Source organism: Bos taurus, chromosome 4, assembly GCF_002263795.3.
Source record: "Bos taurus isolate L1 Dominette 01449 registration number 42190680 breed Hereford chromosome 4, ARS-UCD2.0, whole genome shotgun sequence".
Lineage (NCBI taxonomy): Eukaryota > Metazoa > Chordata > Mammalia > Artiodactyla > Bovidae > Bos > Bos taurus.
In genome coordinates, this window is record NC_037331.1 from 10,171,903 (window position 1) to 10,192,731 (window position 20,829).

Below are 20,829 nucleotides of genomic sequence, written 5' to 3' on the forward strand. Positions count from 1 at the left end.
CAAAGAACAACAACAAAAAAGATAGTTTGAGGTTAAAAATATAACTGCGCAAAGAGTAAATTCAATAGATGTTTGGAAAATAGCACAGATTTCTTTAGAATAAAGCAAAACAAGCCCAAAGGAAAGAAAAGAAAATAATTAGAAAGTAGAGGAAAAGATGGTAAGAAACATAAAGGCCAATCTGTAAAACTGAACCTTAAGAGACTTAGAAGTCCCAATTGAAAGACTGAATATCTGACGAACAAGAGGGATTCATGAAGAAAGAACAGAACAAATAGGAAAAAGTAACTTTTAAAAACAAAATAAATATGTACAGAAAGATCTCCAGGAATGCCCAGCAAATTCGACTTAAAAAAGCACCACACCCAGTCACATATTTCTGAAGAACACATCCTAGCAGCTTTCAGAGAAAAAAAAAAAAGTCACTAAAAACTAATTAGAAAATCATATCAGTAGATGATTTTTTATTAGTAACACTGAATACAGAGAAAGCAATGTTTTGTGGCAAAAATTGTTCATCCTAGATTTCTACAATCAAGTCATAATCAATTGCGAGAGACAATAAAGATGTTTTCAAACAGGTGAGGATTCAGAAAAGTGTATCTCTCATACACAGTTTCTTAGGGAGTTTCTCACAAACCTACACTAGCAAAAGAAGGGTGTGAACCACTGAAGAGGAAGAGTCAGGATGCAGGAATGAGTAGCTCCAAGTCAGAGGAGCAGTGAAAAAGTCCCAGGAAGACAACGGTTCATCAATCCAAGTAAATAACCAATTCTCAGTAAACCAAAACTTCAGAGAAACTTCAGGAAATCGGGCAATTCAATAGAAATAGATGATATGATGAAATGATTGAAAAGAAAACATTCTGGCTGTGATAAAGGCAAATAGTGTAAGAAAAATAAAAAGGCAATCATAAACTCCAGGAAAAACAAAGTCATGGTCTGAAAAAGCAGTACACTAAAATAGGTGTAATTTTTTTAAAGTGATGTAGAATAAGAAAAGAGAATCCAGATGTCTGTATTTAAGAAAGAAGGACTCTCTCAGCCTCACAGGGTTTTAACATTGGACCTATACCTGAGGTTGCAAAACAGAATGCAAATATTTAACAACTTTAGCAAAGTAGCTGATGGAAGTTGTGAGGAAAAGTTAGGGAAATAAAGAATTCCTCTCTTACTAAATGTAGACTCAAGAGACACTGCCAAAAGAGAAAGAACAAAAAAAATTATGTTTAAAGATATTATTTTAAATCATCATAAAAAATAAAAATGTCCCTATCAAACCAAAGAGGAAGGAGATTAACAAGGAGTAGTACTGATGAGCTAAATCTTCATCTTTCAGAATAGGAAGTCAATAGTTATTACCTGAAGTTTAGATATTAAGAAATAGAGCATAGCATATTATCTAGATTCACAGAGGAACAACCAGAAGCACCAAACACAGAATTAAAAGAAGTTGTATCTGGGTACTGGGCACAGGGATAGTTGGGACAGGAGCCTTGCTTTTTTATCATATACTCTGCTATAGTAATCACCAAGCATGTATGTCATGATTATCAAGGGGGGAGGCACAAATTCTTTAATACTTTCTAGTAAGAGATGGTGGGCTGCCGTCTATGGGGTCGCACAGAGTTGGACACGACTGAAGCGACTTAGCAGCAGCAGCAGCAGCAGCAGTAAGAGATGGTAGATGTGCCCTCCCCTGAATCTGTGGGGCTTTGAACTCACTTATAACCAACAGAACGTGGCAGAAGTAACCCCACCTGTTCCTAAGGATACTGACTGGCTTGTGGAGCCATGCAGGGCCACAGGAGTCCAGTTACTCTGCAGCCTTGACGCTGAGAGGAAGCTCAGGATACATGGAGTGCATGCTTTGGTCCACAGGCCCCCTGCTCAGGTCTTAGCGTATGTCAACCAGCCTGAGTGAACACTAGACTTGTGAATGAAGACATCCTCTCCAAATGAATCAACTCCCTAGCAGCTGTGTCATCACAGGGCATCACTCAGACATCACAGGGCAGAGATCCTACTCTCACTGTGCTGTTTCCCAGCCACCCAATCCTTGAGCCTAAGAAAAAGGTTGTCTCCAGCCCCTAAATTCTGGGGTAACTGACTACACAGCCATATTAATCAGAACAACGTCTTTAAGAGAAAACATAATTACTTTAAGTTAAAAACTACAAATAACCCCCTTGGTATCCTACTTCAGTTACAAGTCCTTGCAATGTATCTGACAGCAGCAGGCTGGGAACACCGCACGCTTTCACTCTACTCTAGTCTATTCCACACCATTCCACTGCACGCTTTCACTCTACTCTAGTCTATTCCACACCATTCCATTCCTCCCCTTCTCCTTCCTCTTCCGCTTTTTCCTCCTTTTTCTTTTCATCATTACTATTAGCCACAACCAAGTAAGGTCAGATCCCTTGGGTGATCACAGTCAATTGATCTAAGCAGAGAAGAAAGGTGTTTGGAGCAGCAGCAATGCCAAACAGCAGTACTGGGCCAAGGTTCACGGTGAGATGGGCCTGCGATAAGCACAGCTGTAGGGGCTTACACCAGGACTTTACAGCTCACGCCAGACTCTTCAGGAAACTGATTGTCAATCCTCTCTATAAAATTTCATGACCGGGAGAATCGGAAACTATATCCTAAAATTCCCACCAAAATATCTAAATCAACTCTGCCACAAATCATATGACCATTTAAAATATCAGTTAATACTGTTTATGTAAAATTATGTTCATAACTGAATGAAAATATCAGTGGAAAAATTAGTTTAGAGGGAATATATCTTAGTGTCCAGTCTACTTGCTAATTACTAAATTATTCAATAACTCCTAATTACTGTCATAATCCAATTTACTAATATAATTATTAGACTATATAACCTTAAGAGTTTTAAATGCAATACTAATGAGTGAATAGAAAAATAACACAGCTGCTGAATTTGGTGTTAATTTACACTTTTACTGTCATAAAAACTCCTGTAAAAGAGTAATCTTTGCTCACTGCTTAGCTCTTCGGTAAGTCACTCAACAAGTATTTATGTGCCAGATACTGTTCTAGACACTGGGGATAAAAGCAGTGAACAAAAGGGGCAAAAATTCATGTCTTCATGGAGCTTATGTTCTAATGCGAAGCATACATTCTATATTAATTCATGCATTACTTCAAGACATGTGCATGCTAGGCATGATGGACAATGCAATATGGCTAAAATAAGGTGAAGGTGAAGTCACTCCGTCGTGTCCAACTCTCTGCGACCCCGTGGACTGTAGCCCACAAGGCTTCTCGGTCCATGGGATTCTCCAGGCAAGAATACTGCAGTGGTTTACCATTTCCTTCTCCAGGGGGTCTTCCCGACCCAGGGATCGAACCAGAGTCTCCTGCATTGGAGGCAGACGCTTTAACCTCTGAGCCACCAGGAAAGCCCTGGCTAAAATAAGGTACCCAAGAAAAAGGAATCAGACAACTATGCCATTTTATCATTATGGAATTAAAAAGCATGATAGCCTGAGTTTACTTATTCAACAAACACTGGTTATGGTCTTTCTAAACGTACCAGAACTTTAGGCTTCACTAGGTTTCAAAGCTTGAACTCTTAAGAAAATTCAGATTTACGTAAGCATTGCCAGATTCTGTCACTATTTTACATCTCCACCATACAGTATCTCTCATTTCTACCTCAACTTAGCTCACCTTCTGCCATGTTCTTCCCTCCTTTTAATGAGTCTGTGGTCCTTTCAGTTCATAAGGTACATCTCTTAACCATTCTCTGTTGGCCTAATGATGGTTTCACCTCTCAACTTTATCACCTAAGATGGGGAAAAAATTATACCATTTTTCATAAACAAAGATGCTACTCTTGACTCATCTCAAAAGTCCTATTTTTCTCGCATCAGGAATGGGTACCACCAAATCAACCAAGCTTTTTTATAGTTCTCCTGGAGACCAACTCTCCCGTCTAAGTCAACCTTTTGCTCTTTGCAAAACTAACTGGTGTAGTTGAGGACCCAAGAGGCACCATCAATCCTACACGCTAGCCTAATGAGCTTTTGGTTAGAGAAATTACCACTGATTAAATCTCATGGGCTTAAAGGAATTTGTAACAACTAGCAGGATGTCTCAACTTTTCATTTCATCTTAATATGTAAGAGGTATGTTATTTCAAAGGAGGGATGCTGTCCCTGTTCTTTAAGGGGACTTCCATAACTTAAATGTACTTCAGTCCTGATCAGCAACAGGAGTCCTTTCCAGCCCAATCTCTAAATCTTGTCTCTGGGTTTCTTATGGCTCAACAAGAAAACATCCTGTTTTTATCCAAGGCTATTTAATAGCTCCTTTAAGTGATTCTACATGGTTGGAATGTAGACGACATCATCTAAAACTCCCAACTTGAAACCACTCAGCTAGCTTCCTGGTTTCCACCAAAAAGTTTTAAAATATATTGGTCAGAGCCAATAGCCTAACATTTAAAATGCAAAGACATATTCTGTTTTTCTTGTTCTGTTGGTGAATAGGGCTAAGAGTTAATGTTTCCAACTTTACACATTCATACCTTACCTTCTAAAAAGAAAACATTAGGAAAAATACATGTTTTACACTAATTTTTAGGAATACCTAACACAGAAATTATGAGATTACTTAACAAAGAAAGCAAAATAAAAAAGAGACTTCATTAGAGATTAGTGTCCCTGAAAGAGAACTACCTCTTTTCTGTGGATAGATCTTAATGACTTAAACACAGAGTATAAGGAACGAAATTTAAAATGTCCTAAGGTGGTCATGCCTTAAGAGGAGCCTTGGAAAATTCCAGTGTGTGCCATAAAAAGGAATAATTCTGTTTGAGATTTTGAAATAAAAAGAGAAAGAACAAATAATTCCATTCCTCCTTGAGTTAAATTGAACAGTGAACTAAAGTAGATAGCACCACGCTTCCAAAAGTTCTGACAACGTGTTCCTGGGGGCGCTGTGTCCTCAGACCTGCCGACAATAAACCCATTAAAGGACAGGATATTGGGGAAAGGTGATTCCCTGGCGGTCAGTGGTAAAGAACCTGCCTGCCAGTACAGGAGACGTAAGGGACAAGGCTTCGATCCCTTGGTCGGGAGGATCCCCTGGGGGAGGAAATGGCAAACCACTCCAGTATTTTTGCCTGGAGAATCCCATGGACAGAGGAGCCTGGCGTGCTACCACAGGGTTGCAAAGAGTCAGACACAACTGAATGACTTAGCACACAGAAAGATTTCACTTAATTCCATTCCTCCGAAGAGTTCTTCCAGCACAGAAAGCCACATTAGTGGTAAAAAGAAAAGTAAAAGAATTCAAGCAATTAAAATGTATTCAGAGTAACTTACATTCTTATATTTAAAAATGTGCAAATCATTTTCAACTTTTACTGAATGTGTGCACATTTCCTGATGTTAATGTCTTCTCTATAGTATGTAAATTAAGCCCAAGACTGTTAACCATGGGAATTACTTAAATTTTAAAACTCACTTGACTATAAACTATATATGCTGGAGTGAAAAAAATGAAAATTCCTCTTTTCAATATTTATTATTCCCGGGAAACCAAATAAGTATAACCCAATATACAGATCTATTTTCCCTCTTTATTTGACACTCCTTTGTATTAACATTCCTGTGATGGAAATAACCCATATGATCCCTTACTTAATACCTACACCCCCTTTTCATTATTTCATTCATTTGTTCATTCATTCATTTTATTTCCACTGGATGTAGAATGTAAATGGACGTGACCCAATACACACTTTCTGCCTCAAGGAGCTCACCACTGGGGTGTGGAAAGTTAAAAGGGTCAGAAACAGTGGGAGGAGGGGAGATTGGTATTATACCTTACATAATAAGCATAGTAATATACAGGGCAGACAGACATATACTAAGCACCATAAAGGAGGGCTGAGGTTGTTAAGATTCAAAGGAAGCAGAAATTTTATCCAAATGAAGGTATTAAGGACACACACAAGTCAGGAAGCACATGACTAACGGAGGAGAAACAGGGTCTGAAACACATGAAGACAGAATCTGGAGGGTGGAAAATTCTCCCAACCCTCCGACGTATAAAATTTTAAGTGAAGAAACTGGTTTTCATCAGTGTTTGCTCAAAATGGAAATTCACCCGTGTCACAGATAACTTTGATAATTCAACATATGCAATCGTGAACATTGTGCACTAATTTTTTCTTTTAGGATAAGAAAGGTGTGAAATCGAACTTATCAGAATTCCTTTGTTTGTAAGGCACAACCCAACAGCAATACTACAAACAATAAAGAGGACGGTATGTACCCTCCCCCCAAAAAACAGTGGCATTAGAGCTTGGTTCTGAAGGATGCATACACAGTATTTCAACAGGTGCCGGCAGGTGGTACAGGGAGGAGAGCGTACCCTGAGACCAGCTCCCATTAAACACAGCGGGGGCAGCAAGGAGCCCAGGGAGAGGAAATGGACTAGTCAATATCAGTGTAGGATGCAAGCAGGGAACGCGCACAAAGAATACAAGAAAATCCCATCAAAGTTGAAGCTAGGACTAAAGATGAAAAAAACAGACAGTCACAGGGAAAATTTTAAACATCAGTAAAGTATTTGAGTGTTCTTACTAAATAGCTTGGCGTACAGATACAGTCAAAACCAATAATCTGCCAGCATGTATCTTGAGATATCAGTCACTTCAGCATGGGGTCTCTTTGCGACCCCATGGACTGTGGCCCTCCAAGCTCCTCTGTCCATGCGATTCTCCAGGCAAGAGTACTGGAGTGGGTTGCCATGCCCTCCTCCAGGGGATCTTCCCAACCCAGCGATCAAACCAGTGTCTGCTGCATCTCCTGCACTGCAGGCAGATTCTTTACCACTGAGCCACCAAGGAAGTCCTACTAATGTTACATGCAACTCTAAAACGATGAAAAGTTCTCATGTGAGGGGCTTATAATTTAATTTACTCTACTTCATTCAGGACACATATTGGGCAACTAACAGTATGGACCCTGTTATTTATGGATATAAAAGATACAGCCGACCCTTGTCTTCAAGTCAGCAAACATAAAAGCATTAAACTGAAAATACTTTTCTCATTCAAGGGAATGTTTTCTGATACGCAATGCCCATCAGTCATCCTGTTCTGTTAACACTAGATATAAACCTGTTTTTGAGCCTTAGTTATCCTCAGTTTGTATCTACAACTCATGTAACTGAGGAATAAAGTAACTGATTAAAAATCAGGCAATTTTTTAATGCATTTACACAACAGTTCCTACACAGGTCAAAGAGGGTTGAATCAAGTTAAATCTAAAACCCTTTTCAATGAAAAAAAACTCCTGTACTGTGATTCTAATTCTACTGAACTAAAATCCTTTAGGAAGGCTAAATAGGACTCAGTAATTAAAATGGCTACTTGAATGACAAAGTAAGTAGCTGTCCAAATTCAGGTAAACTACTAACTGTTTAATACTGATTCCATCCTAAATGGGCTTCCAGGCGACTGCTGTGTGCGCAAACATACAGATTCCTGCCACATGCTTTAAGCTGCCTTTATTTTGTGATACATAACATACAATGGATTATTATTCAGCCATAAAAAGGAACGAATCTGAGTTGGCTGCACTGAGGTGGATGAGCCTAGAGTCTGTTATACAGAGTAAACTAAGTCAGAAAGAGAAAAACAAATATCATATATTAATGCATATACATGGAATCTAGGAAAAGCGTACTGATGAACCTCTTTGCAGAGCAGGAACAGAGAGGCAGATGTAGGAATGGGCTCGCGGGCACAGCGAGGTAAGGCGAGGGGGCAGTGCGCTGACAGAGTAGCACTGACACGTATCATTCCCACGGGCAACACAGGCAGCTGGCGGGAAGCACCTACACGGCACAGGGAGCTCAGCTGAGAGCTCTGTGACGCCCTGAAGGGGTGGGCTGGGGGTGGGAAGAGGGCTCAAGAGGAAGGGAATATACGGATACTTACGGCTGATTCAAGCTGCTGTATGGCAGAAACTAACACAACACTGTGAAGCAATTATTGTCCGATTAAAAATAATATTAAAAAAAAAATGTTCTTGGGATTTTTCTTGTGGTCCAGTGGCTAAGACTCCAAGCTCTCAAGACAGGGGGGCCCAGGTTTGATCCCTTCTCAGGGAACTGGATCTCACATGCTGATAAATAATATGTGTGTGTGTGTGTGTATATATATATATATATATATATATATATATATATATATTTTAAAGGTGCCTTTATTTCACCTTAATGGGGAGCAGTTACATAAGTAGTTGGTAAAACAAAATCAAGCATGGCAACACACAGGTGACACTCAGAACAACTGCCCAGCAGCTCTTACAAAACTCCTCCCTCTGACTGCTCACCCGCCTGCCCCAGTACACTTGGCATCTATAGATCACCAATCAAATGGTAACCTTTATGTAGGCAGGCTTGTCACCAACCACCTGTGTCTATTTTCCATGCGCCTGGAAAAGGCCCCACTTCCAAACACTACCTTCTTGTACTCCCACTCCTCCTGTGCCCAGATTTCATCTCTGCTGTGTTCTAGAACACCAGGAAGCTCATGATTAATTTCCTTCCTAAGAAAACTGAGGAGGACTCCTCTGGGGGTCCAGTGGTTAAGAATTCACCTATCAATCACCTATCAATGCAAGGGACACAGGTTCGATCCCTGGTCCAGGAAGATTCCATACGCCACAGAGCAACTTAAGCCTGTGCGCCGTAACTCCTGAGTTGGTGCTCTAGAGCCCCTGAGCTGTAACTCCGGGAACCCACATGCCTAGAGCCTGGGCTCCCCAAGAGAAGCCACTGCAGTGAGAAGCCTGCATACAACAATCAGAGAGAAGTTCCCACTCGGAAACTAGAGAAAGCCTGAGCGCAGCGATCAAGATCCAGCGCAGACAAAAACAAATAAATAAACCTTAAAAAAGAAGACTGAGAAGCTTATCTGAGCCTCATGAGAACTAGAAATGGTGTGATTAGTTCAAGAAGCATGGGCAACACATATTTACTTAGGTGTCTAGAAGTTGCTATCCTACCTAATTTTCAAGTATTATAGTGTTTATTTCACTAACTGGGAATTAGATGCCAGGGCCACATTATGAAATAGTTCATAAGCATTTAGATTTTTTTTAACTGTTCTTTGTCTCAAATGAATTTAGTATTATTACTTACTTAACTACATTATTTACCTCTATTTTTACTTAACTATAGCTATTTAAATGATCATAGTTATTACCCAATTTCCTTAAAAGCAGAATGTAATGGATAATCACACTTTTTTACAGATTTACTTCAGTAAGGCATACTGCAAGAATTCAGGAATTTCCCGAGTTGATATGTCATTTATTCCTGGCAAACCATCACCTTTGTCTACATATAGTTCATTTTTTTCCAAACTAGAAATGTACTCACTGGAGTTAACTCTTCCTTCAAACGAAAGAAATTATTTTAAAATTGCTACTGAGATTTTAGAGTACGTCAACAAATTTCAAATGGCATGGCAGGCAAGATGCTTACCTCTGGACTTTAGTTTATCTATAGTACCAAAGGGCTGAAAGGCCTCCAAAGTGTCTTCCAATCCTACTATTAATGAGTTTCCCATCACACAGAGTATTGGATGCTTTATTCTTAAAAAACATTCTTAGGAAATCATTAATAGTGAGACATGATTTTTTTTTTAAGATAATTTTTTTTTAAATTTTATTTTTAATTGGGAGGATAATTGCTTTACAAGTTATGTTGGTTTCTGCCATACAACAATGTGAATCAGCTATTAAGTATATATATGTGTGTGTGTGTGTATATACACCCTTCCTCTTGAGCCTTCTTCCCAACCCTCATCCCTCTCAGTCGTCACAGATGGCCAGGTCGTGCTCCCTGTGTTATATAGCAACTTCCCACTAGCTATCTGTTTTACACGGGGTAATATATATGTTTCAATGCTACTCTCTCCTCCCTAAAGGTAATTTACTTTTAATAAGGAGTCTGTTTTCACAGATATCCACTTACCTTTGTTCTAAACATAGGAAAATACCCTAAAAGATACTCAAGTTTAAACAAGTCTTCCTCTTAAGAGCTACTTCCTCATTGATAAAGAAATTCTAATAGTTCAATAGTGATAACAGTTGTGTGAAAAGGATACAGCGCAATCCATGGCAACAATTCAGCACTACCAAGTTCTTCTGCGGCAACAAGGAACGGAAGAACATCACTATGAAAATGTGTATTTACTAAAGTTCAATAACTTGGGAACTTCTCAAGGAGCTCTCAGAGAATGAAAGACAAAGCCTACTTTTCACATAAAAACACATTTTAAATTCGTGCTTCTCCTGCCTTCCCTGAAACAAGTCCTAATAAATATATTATTCACCCACAAAATAACAGTTTATTCAGAAGGATTCCCATAAACTAACCCACCAGAGGATTCATGTTTATGCAGCAACCAATCATGTATCTTTCTACTCTGTTAATAGGTTTTCCCAGAGAAATCACATTTTTATTCTTTTTATGATATTACTGAGATCATTAAAAAGAGGAAATGGGAAAACTCTCCTTGAATAATAATCGGTGAGCTATATGCATTTTTCCTGGTTTTCTTAAAGCAGTGATTAAATTTGTTAATAGTGATAATTTAACATATTCAGACATCACCAGTTTATTCACTGAAATACTGAGAGTTTTAGATTACTGAACTAGTACTTGAACTTGAATTACTTCTCCTGCTACCCTAACAAATTTCATCCCCGGAGACAACACTGATAACACTAACCAGTATCTCTGTAATGACATGATATTCATGTCTCCAGGTTACGGTGACCATACTATTCCTTCAAAACCAGGGAGAACTTTTATTTAAAATCCCCTTGGTTTTTAAACAGTAAGTCCTTCCTAAATCCTTGTTGAGTAAGTGGAGCTCAGATGTTCATATCTATCAATTGCACACCAATGTTGTCTTATACAGATCTCTGTGTATGTCCCTAAAGTGAAATTTAATCCCGCCAAAGCATTTGATTCTGATTAGTGTTTCAGTTATCTAATTATTCAATCAGCAAATTCACAGTAACCAAATTATCACAAATATTAGCTGCTCTAAAAAAAAAAAAAGGTTAGGTGAGATATAGCAAAAAGTCAATGGAAATAAAGAGAAATGAATTATTAAAAAGATCTAAGAATTGTTCATCCCATGACAAGGTTAAGTTCTGTAAATATAGAGACTTTTTCAACTTGCTCACTGATGTATCCCCAGCTTCTAATAGTGTCTGGCAAATACTGGGCCCTTGATAAATATTTGGTGAATGGATAGATTGCTGATAAAACATGTTATTTTATCCACTCTGCATACTTAGTTCAGAAGGTAAAACGGGATTCATTTGTGGAGTGCAGAAGCTCTAATATAGGTTCATACTGAAGTCTGATTCTGGCGAAGGCTCCCAGATTTGGAATTACTAACTGTAAAATACAAATAAATTTATATCCCAGACACTGACTGGCTGATCAAGCCTGGGCCGGGGATACATCAAGCCACAGGTAAGCAAGAATTTCAAGTCATTATCCCTGCGCATGCCGGCAGTCCCAGAGCCAGCAACAAGGCAGCTTTTCAGGCAAATCCATCAACTATCTCAAACTTTTGAAAAACTAATGTGTTTATTATGCGTCTTCAAGCTTTGAGGCTTAACTATCTGTGGGAAGGGCCTATAATTATGATCAATTACTTGTGACTTGAAGGCATTTATACAGGCACCTATCTGCCCTTTTAAGAAACCTTTAAAGAACCAGCCACAGGACTGTAAAATGGATCCTCTGGGGCAACAATAAATCACAAGTTTGGGGGCCCAATTCTGACAACTCTCCCTTAGAAGGAAAGAATTTGTCACCTGTCCTTGATTTCCTAATCCTGCCTGAACAATTATCGCCATCATCTAAAATGTGAATTCCTAGTCAAGCTCAGCAAGTCATGGGGACCAGTAATTGCCCCAGGCAGAAGCAGAAGGGAAGAAACAGGAAGGAAACAAATGGAATGGAGATCTGCAGCTCGTGAGGATGACATCATCGATGATTTTCTCAAGTGTCATTGAACTTCATGGCATATGACTGATGGTTTTTTCTGACAAACTATAGGCTCATTATATTCCGAGTAGCTTAATGGTTCCGGAGCTTGTAACGTCTAGGCTTGAGTATGATTCGTCCCTACAGGAAAGGACAGGTGAGCTAATGCCTTACTGGGAACTTCTACCAAGGCAAGCCCCCTGTCCACCCCTCCCCACCCCCCCATCCCCACCGTCAATCTTCTTGAACACAAATAATACTTGGACATCTGAAGCGCTCTTAAATTTACAAACTGTTCATATATACACTATCTCAGTTTCTCCTCACGATTCTTAAGAGGTAGATGTCATCTTTACCACTTAACATGTGAAATAGTTTTAGAAAATGATGCCTTTGTCTTCCAACATATCAGTACAATTTCGACTTATCAATGCAATCTCCTAAAATTTCTCAGTACAGAATCCAAGACATGTGGCTTGGTTAGAAATGTGTAAAGACACACCAAGCTCAAGAAGATAAATCAAGAGAATAAGTTGGATTTGCCGGCACAAGGGCAAAAACAACTTCCCTCTGTTATGAGAGTAAACTGTGCTTTAGGGAAAGGACGGTGTTACACAGGGGTGCCTCCGGAATACCTCGACGATTGGAAGGCCATGATTTTATTCATATACATGATAATCATCCTTAACTGGACACTATCCATAGGTAACAGACAAAATAAAACAAGAATTTTGGACTTAAATTCTAGCGGTGGAATTCACCCTTTGGGAAGTGACTGGGTGGTTCCGCTAGGAAGATAACTAAGTTACAGGGGACAAATGTACCCTTCACTTTCCTCTCCAGTATCACAAAGACGACCCAAAAGGGTTTCTGTTGTTTTTTCAACAACAACAAAAAAATACACAGGTTATAAAAACCTACTGCTTTTATATATAATCTCATCTTCCTAAATCACTGATTCTTTCAGTCCCTCTCTTCGCTATTGGCTGAAACAGAGGTATATTGGTTCCAAGCTTTACAGCCATTTATTACCTTGTTTGTGTAGTTACGATTCTTTGCTGCCTTCTAGCCTGAGTCCTAACTGTGGCAGGAACAAAGTACCATACAAGTCATCCGGCCTGGGATGAGAGGAGACAAGTCGAAACCTCCCAGGAAGACTCTGTAGACACATGGGCTTCCTGAGTCTATAGAGGGCTTGGTATTTCAAAGGTCAGTCTTGGGTCTCTCCACTTTGGTGACTAATGTTAAATTGTTTGACTTTTCACAAAAATATTTAGCTATGCTTATTTACATAATCTCGTCCACAGCACACATACAGTAGTAGATATATATCTGTTGAAAAGAGCCCCTCGACGGATAAGGAGACAGGAAGAAGACCTCAAGACCTCCTTTTTCCAACTTATTATCTTAGACGTTGGTTGAGAAAGGTAAAATCACACCCTAATTTGTAGAAGTTTCCGGGCATTCCTTTTCAGCTTAAAACTATGCACCTCTGTTTAAAAAAGAAAAGGATGACACACCACACAATGTCAAACACACAATGGGGAAATTCCAGGATCACTAAGAAAACACCATTATCCAAAGTCACACACACTTTGGTTTAATACTGGTTCCCACACAAGAAACGCGGTAAAAACTGCTGCCTCCCCACCCGGCAGCACAGCCCACCCAGGAAAATCCTGGGCAGGACGTTTAGAATCTAAATATTTCATAACCTGGACTGACTGACTGGAGAAGAAGCCTAAGGACTATGCTCTCTTAGACACACAAAATAATACAAACAGGTAACATATTTGGAAGACATTTTTAAAAGGACACAAACTGGGCGTTGGCACTGAAGTCCTTCATCAGGCATCCTTATCAATATGCAATGTTAGCGAAAAGAAACTGTAGGTGTAATTGACAAAATTATTCTCAAGTGTTTCTGCACTTTCAAACCTCATTTATACTAGGCTATGGCAGAAGACTTTTCTTCCTACTAATTACCACCATACCCTGTTACCTCTCATTCATTCTCTCAAAAACTCCCCTAATGGCCAAGGAAACTACACGGGTGGGCTGGGGGTGGGGGGTGGGGGGCGCCCGTCTCAGGTTGCCTTGTTCTAGCCCCTAAAAGACATCCATCTTTCAGGACCTCTTTCAGGACGAACCGGAGAAAAACACTTAGAACTGGCACAGCAGCGAGGAAGGCTGCGCAGGTCATATTTTCTGACTGGTCTTTTTGCTCGCTGTCTGGCAAGATCACCAGCTCTGGCTCGTGGCTCTGTCGACAAAACTCACTCTCACTCAGTAAGGTCGACGGATGGCGCCATGCCTCCCCCGCCGTCCCCCCACCCTCCCGCACGCGCAGCATCTTCGTGGGGCCGGGGATCCCAGCCCCTCCCCCAGCGCACTGCCCCCGACGGCACGGGCGCCGATCCACCGCTCACCTGACCACGTTGGGGTGCTCGAAGGTCTCCAGGTGCCTCAGCACCGCCACCTCGCGGATGGTGGAGAGCGGCATGCCCTCCTCGCCAGTCTGCACTCGCACGCGCTTCAGCGCCACGAAACGGCCTCCGTTCTTCAGGTCCCGGGCCTTGAACACCTTCCCGTAGGCGCCCTCCCCGATCTCCGCCACGCACTCATACTGCTGGTCGGCACGGCTCAGGCCGTCCTTCTCCATGCCGCCCGGCGCGGTGCCGCTGGGGCGGGCGGGGGGCGCGCTCGGCTCGCTGGTGGCCGCCGCTCGCCTCCTCCCGGACTCCCCGGCTGGCTCCCTCGGGCCCCGGAGTTCGGTCTCGCTTTCTCTCTCACCCCCCGCCGACTACCGCGCCCGGGCGCTCGGACTCTCGCGGCCGCCGGGGCTGGATGGAGCGACCTCCCCGCGGGCGGGCGCAACCCTGGTGCCGCCGCTGCGAAACTCCGCCTGCTGAGTCGCCGAGGAGCGAGCCGATCCCTCCTCTTCCCTCCCCGAAGCGCAGTCCTCTGCAGACACCGAGGCGATTACATAGTCTCAGTCTCAGCCCGGGCGCGTCTCAGTCCACGGTCATTCCACCTAAAAGAGGAGACGGGAGGACAAGAAAAAAGTGTAATTAGACATCCCAGGCGCCTTCTCCGGGGTTCCTACAGGGACCCCTCCTCCTCCTTTACGCAGCCCCCATCGCTACCCTCTGCGAGCTCCTGCCCTCTCCCAGGCCGCTTAATCCTTCCTGGTTCCTCCGAGAAAAACGAAGTTACTTTTCTTTCCCTGCAGAGCTGGAGCCGTCTTCGCGCGGAGAGGTTGCAGGGGCCCCTCTGGGATGAGCGCAGGGCGCGGGACGCAGTGGAACGAGAGGGGGCGTGCCAAGCAGCCCAGAGTGTGCCGGGAGCGCGGGGGAGGGGAGGCGCCGGGCACGTCAATGTCACGGCTTAATATTTCCCTGTATCATTGTGTTGCGCTGCTACCCTCCCTGCCTACCGGGCCTGGACGTCAGGGGACAGGGGCTCCATGGGTGCCGTGGGGGCGTTCTGGGGTCTTGCGCAGCCTGGTGTGGAGAGACCTCGGGTCCGCCCGAGTGCGGCCGTAGAATGTGGGTGGGGGCTCCCAGGACCTTTGTAACCCGATGCTGGGAGTGTGCGAGAAGGGGTGGTCAGACATCTGCTCGGAAATTGCTTCCTTTCTTTCTACTTTCAGTTTTTCTACGAGGAGACATTTAAAAACGACACACAAATGGTCTTTTTAAGGTAAAAGAGTCTGGGTTGGAAACGGAATCCTTCCTCTGACTTGGGAAGACCTCCCTGGTGGAAACCCATCAGATCCGAGAGGGCGGGAGCTCCCGCTACTCGGGAGTGGGTGAGAGATGCCTCCCCCCGCGGTGTGGCGGCGGGGGCGGGAGGGGGGGCAGGTGAAGTCGCCTACCGAACCCTAAGAATGGGATAAAGAGGTGCTCGCCGCACTTCAGCTTGTCGTCTCCTTGGAGAACAACTTCAGAAGCAAGGCGGCATAATCGTGACTCGCCTTTAATTTTTCAACCGACTGCAACCTGAGCAAAACTCAGCCTCCCCTTAAAAAGGGTAAGGGTGGGGGGAGTAAAAGCTGAGCCTCCAGGGGAAAGCGAAAAGGGGTTGCGCCCCCGCGGCCAGGACTCGCGAACCTTTCCCCACTACCCGGGTTGTTCCCTAAGTAGGCAGCAGAGGTGGTTGCTCCACTCCCCTTTCAGCTTAAGGTCGGGTCCGAATAGCAGTCAGTGACCCCCGGAGCCCACCCCCAACACACACAACAAAACAGGGAAGGGGGGGGTCGCACCCTTCTTTCCCATTCAAACTGCAATCCAGGACCCAGGGGACCTCCGCTCCACCAACGCTGTGGCCTCCGCCGGACATTCACCGCTCCGACTGCGTGTCCGAAATTCCCGGAGCTCCTCGGAATTACCTGCCCCGCAACCTCTGGCTCTCTCGCCTTCCGCCAGGAATTAAAGATACAGACTGCGCGACCCCCGCGGTCTGCGGGCGGAGGGGACCGCGGAGAGCACCGGGCCCCTCACATTCTCTCCATTCAAAATTCTCCTTAAAAGGTGAAGGCTAGTCCTGGGGGCGGGGGTAGGGCGAGGAACGAGCCCCCCGAGCCGAGGAACCAGCGGTCGGAGCCAGGCCGAGGGCCACACAGGTAGCGGAGGAGCCGCGGCGAGCCGCGCCGCCCGCCCCCTCCCGCGGGCCCCCTCCCCGCCCCAGTCCTGCCCGCCGCCCGGCGGCGAAGGAAGCGGCGGGGACGTCCCACCCCCGCAGGGAGCTGCGCCCGCCGCCCCCGCTGGGCCCCGCACCGCCCGCCCCGGCTCTCCCCGCCTTGCTCCCCGGACTGTCGGCTCCGGCGGAGAGAAACGGGAGCAGCCGTGCCTCCCCCCTGTCCCCCGCCCCGTCCACTTTTTTTGTTGTTGTTGTTGCTTTCCCACGCTGGCTGAATGTGACTTGACCCCATTTCAAAAAAGTTTGACAGAGTGCTTCAACATTTCCGCATTCCTCCGCGACTACAAAGGCTGCAGCCGCCTCCTTCTGCTTTCTGTCTCTGCTCTCTGTCTTCACACTCAATGAAATCCTTCATGTGCCTCTCCCGAAGCCTGCCAAGCACCGCAAGGGTCGCCACCACCGCGGCGACCTGAGGCCGCCCCGGGGACCACGACTCCCGCGTGTACACACACGCAGATGCGCCCACGTGCACACTGACGGATGCGGGGTCGGGCCCGGAGGTGTTCACCCATGGGGCGTGCGTTTTAACGATATTTTAAATTAGGAAAGTAAACTAGGAAACTAAAGCAAGCGTCCATCCTTGCGGGGGGACTCCCAGCCTGGGCACTGGCCGCCGGCGTGCACTCCTCTCTTAAGTGCAGAACACGCCCGTGGGGGCTGCCAGCAAAAAGTCTGCGTTAACATTTATCTCGCGGTGGGGAAGGTGGAGCTCACACCCACACCTCGGCGAGATGGAGGGGGAGCTTTCGTGGGGAAATAAATACAAGGTACCGAAACACATTCTCTCCCGCGTGAGGTCCCCAAAAGCAGTGCATTTTAAACCCTGAATGTAAATTGCTCGGTGAGTTTCCCAGTGGAGCCTAAGTTCCGTTTGAAAGACTGGAGAAGAAGTGTTTGTGTGGGTGTTTGTGCGCAAGACTGTGTGCGAGCAGGCACAGGAGCTCGGCGTTGGGGGGAGTCCCTCGTGTGGGATGTTCCCCTCTAGTCAGATTAGGAGAAACTCCTGTAGCTCCCCCGAAACTGGCCCCTGTAACCACCCCTCCTGGATCGTAAGGGGTTAACCACAGCCGATTCCGAGAACCTACCGCCCCCCACCCGCCCCAGTCACCCCCACCCACCCTCCCCTCCGACCCGGGCCAAGCCCCCAAGTCTTCCCCAAGGACCACCCCCCCACCCCGCACCCTGCCGCCCACCCATCAGCGCGCACAGCGCCTCACCTGAGGGGCCCGGCCGCGGCGGGCCTCGCGAGGGGGCTGCGGGGACCGGTCGACCTTCGCACGTGTCCGCCGCGGCGCGGAGCAGGTAAACCGGCTCGAGGAAGGAGTTAGCGGCGCTCGCTCGGGCGAGGGGGTGGGCACTGCAGCGGAGGGCGGAGGGACGGCGGAGGGCGCCGCCCGCGCGGCGCGCTGGGGGCGGACGGAGGCCGCGGGGCTCCGGCCGGGGCTCGGGGCCCGAGCCGGGGAGGCGGCGGGGGCGGGGTGGGGGGCCCTGGAGGCCGACGGCCCGCGACCCTCCCGGCGGCCGGGTGGGGGGCTCGCCGCTCAGTGGCCAGCGAGTGTGCAAATTAAAGCCTTCCGGAGAGAGGGGAGGCGGCCGAGCCCCGGCTGTGCTCTGAGCCTCCGGCTCTCCGGCTCTCCGCTCCGAGTGGGGGGCGAGAAAGAGGGGAGAGCTAAATGAAAATTTCCGGCTTTCGCTGCAACTGGAGTGGGGCGACTAAAATAGGAGGCGTGAGAGGGAGAGTGGGATGTGTGGTCGGCAGTCGGCTGAGTTACCAAACCCAGGGTCGCCCAGAGTTGGGGTTTTTGACAGAGTGAGGCGGGCGGGGGGTTTCAGCAGTCACTGATGTAGACGGATGGGGAAAACACAAAACGACCAATAATAATCATGAGGGGCCGGTGGGGATGGTAAATACTAACACTTTCCAAGAAACTGAAAAATCAGACCAAAAAAATAACTTTATTAAAAAAAAATTGGCAGGACGCCTTGCAGAAAAGAAAATACTAATCTGTCCAAGCACTTTTCACTTTCAGCATGAGCTACATTTGTTTTGTTTTCCTTCGCTTCCTTTCGGCCTCACAAAGCCCTATCTTTTCCTTCTGGACAGAGGATATGATTTGGAAATTGTCTGGCACTCTTGTGGTTAACGATCTACTTGAAGGGGCTGGCCGGTTCACAGTTATTAAGTGATTAGTAACTGCTGAGGGTTCACTAAGGTATTTCTGTGGAGGTAAAAAGCCTAAAATTGACTTTAAATAACAGAACAGCAAGATAATAGACACACGCACACACACACAAAGAAGGGAGAGCACGATTCGATGGGTGCTTCCTTTAAATGCATTACTGGACTTCTGAAATTTGAAACTTTGTAAGAATGTATACTTTACCTGCTGAGAAAACCTCAATATTTCAGGTGAAAATTAGATTTTGGAGAAAAAGAAAAGTCTTCTAGACTTCTATAATGAAGTAAAACAAAACTTAAAATGACTATTTTTTTGAAAGAATTCAATATTATCCAAAATCTCTATCTGTAAAATACTTGAAACCCTTTGAAATATCTTAATGCAAACCCTAAAAAAAGTTACTTATTTCAGGACTCTGTGTAAAAATTAAAACCCAGAAAAATTCTGTTTGAATGAAAAATACTACCTCTATAAATCTTTTGACATTTTGAATTAAACTATTTTGCTAATTTCACAGTAGATCAAAATTTGGCTTTATAAAATTGATTCTATAGTATAATGTGAAGTAACAGGTTAGGTAAATAAAAATTGTTGCATTTACATTAGCAAATATTTTGCAAGGCATTATAATACTTCTTAAAAAATAAAAAGTGTGTTTTATGCTTAAGATAATTCATAAAATACATTTTTTGTGTTTAGAAGCATATCTTCTAAAATGAAATCCAATTTCTGAACAAAATTTATATTTGTAAAGATAGCTATAATCTCATATACCTTACAAACTTAAGAAAACAAAGTGTTGGAATTTGTATTTCTATAAAATATTGGATCATTACAAATCACTAATTAGACTTTAAACCAGAGACACAAATGGGAATCCTCCATTTTGATAATTGCTCACACTATCAATGCTTTTTTTACAAAAAAGATTTATTTGTTGGTAATTAACACATTTATGTAACTCAGAAATAATTGTCAATAGTCATAGGAACCAGCAAATGATTATAAGAATTTGAGTAAATAATTTGTTTAAAAATAGTAAGCTGTAAATATCTTTTAAATTAACAGAAAAATATCTTTTCTACACTGGGTTGCATTTTTCATTCCTGAATTGGATAACAACCATAAATGAATTAGAAACTCCATGATTTAGCTTACTAGATCACTTGGGCAATGTCAAAAACAATGAAACTTTATTTAATTACATACACTAATACTGAGTGTTAGCTCTCTTTATGTCATCTGCTTTCTCTGATACTGTTAATTTGTCTTGTTCACTCTCCTTGGTTATGGTTCATTCAAACTCCAGGTTGGTTAAAGCTTCAGATCAGGAAGTTTTACAATGGATTGTATAAAATTAGTATATACCAGATTGTTTTTGTTTATGGATACCTTCCTTTGTGGGTAACAGGTTATCATACCAAAATTTGTGCCAAGTTTACAAACTGTGAACAAAATTCCGACTCCTTTGTTTAGGAGTCCTCCATGAATGAGTACATCATTCCAAAATAATTATTTGTACCAGTATTTTCACACTACATCTCAGATATTCTAAAGTTGCAAATCACCTTAGTTTTTAAAAAATTGGAATTCATGGATTTCCAAATACACTGTTGTAGCTTACCCTAAAAGTTTTCTGAGTGTCACGTAAGAGATACATTCCCTGTGTGAACATTTTATACCAAATATCTGTAAGTTTTTGTTTTTCCTAAAATAAAAATTAAAATTTTAATTCTGGTCTATACTTTTATAACACTGTTTAAGAAATCAGAAATGTGTTTAAAATTAGTAATTGTATAATGTACATCTAATTCTAAATGATCTCTGATTTATATTAGCCATTTGAGTTTATAAAGTACATTTTCCAGAAACTCAGAAATGA

General features: G+C 43.7%; 1 protein-coding gene and 1 long non-coding RNA gene across 7 annotated transcripts in view; one reads left to right on the forward strand and one right to left on the reverse strand.

Annotated features, from left to right (window-relative positions):
- The window catches only part of CDK6 (cyclin dependent kinase 6), a 260,451-nt gene extending 242,379 nt beyond the window's left edge, over window positions 1-18,072 (reverse strand). For 2 of the 6 annotated variants that reach the window (XM_024990618.2, XM_005205135.5), the window contains exons 1-2: window positions 15,213-15,341; window positions 14,496-15,100 (exon numbers count right to left, since the gene is read on the reverse strand). In XM_024990618.2, coding sequence (XP_024846386.1) covers window positions 14,496-14,728 — 233 coding nt within the window. In that variant the 5' untranslated portion in view covers window positions 14,729-15,100; window positions 15,213-15,341. 6 annotated transcript variants of the gene reach the window in all.
- LOC112446321 (uncharacterized) overlaps window positions 17,979-20,829 on the forward strand; it is a 98,553-nt gene continuing 95,702 nt past the window's right edge. Inside the window, exon 1 of the long non-coding RNA XR_003034253.2 lies at window positions 17,979-18,069. This is a non-coding gene — a long non-coding RNA (uncharacterized lncRNA). The remainder of the gene's footprint in view (window positions 18,070-20,829) is intronic.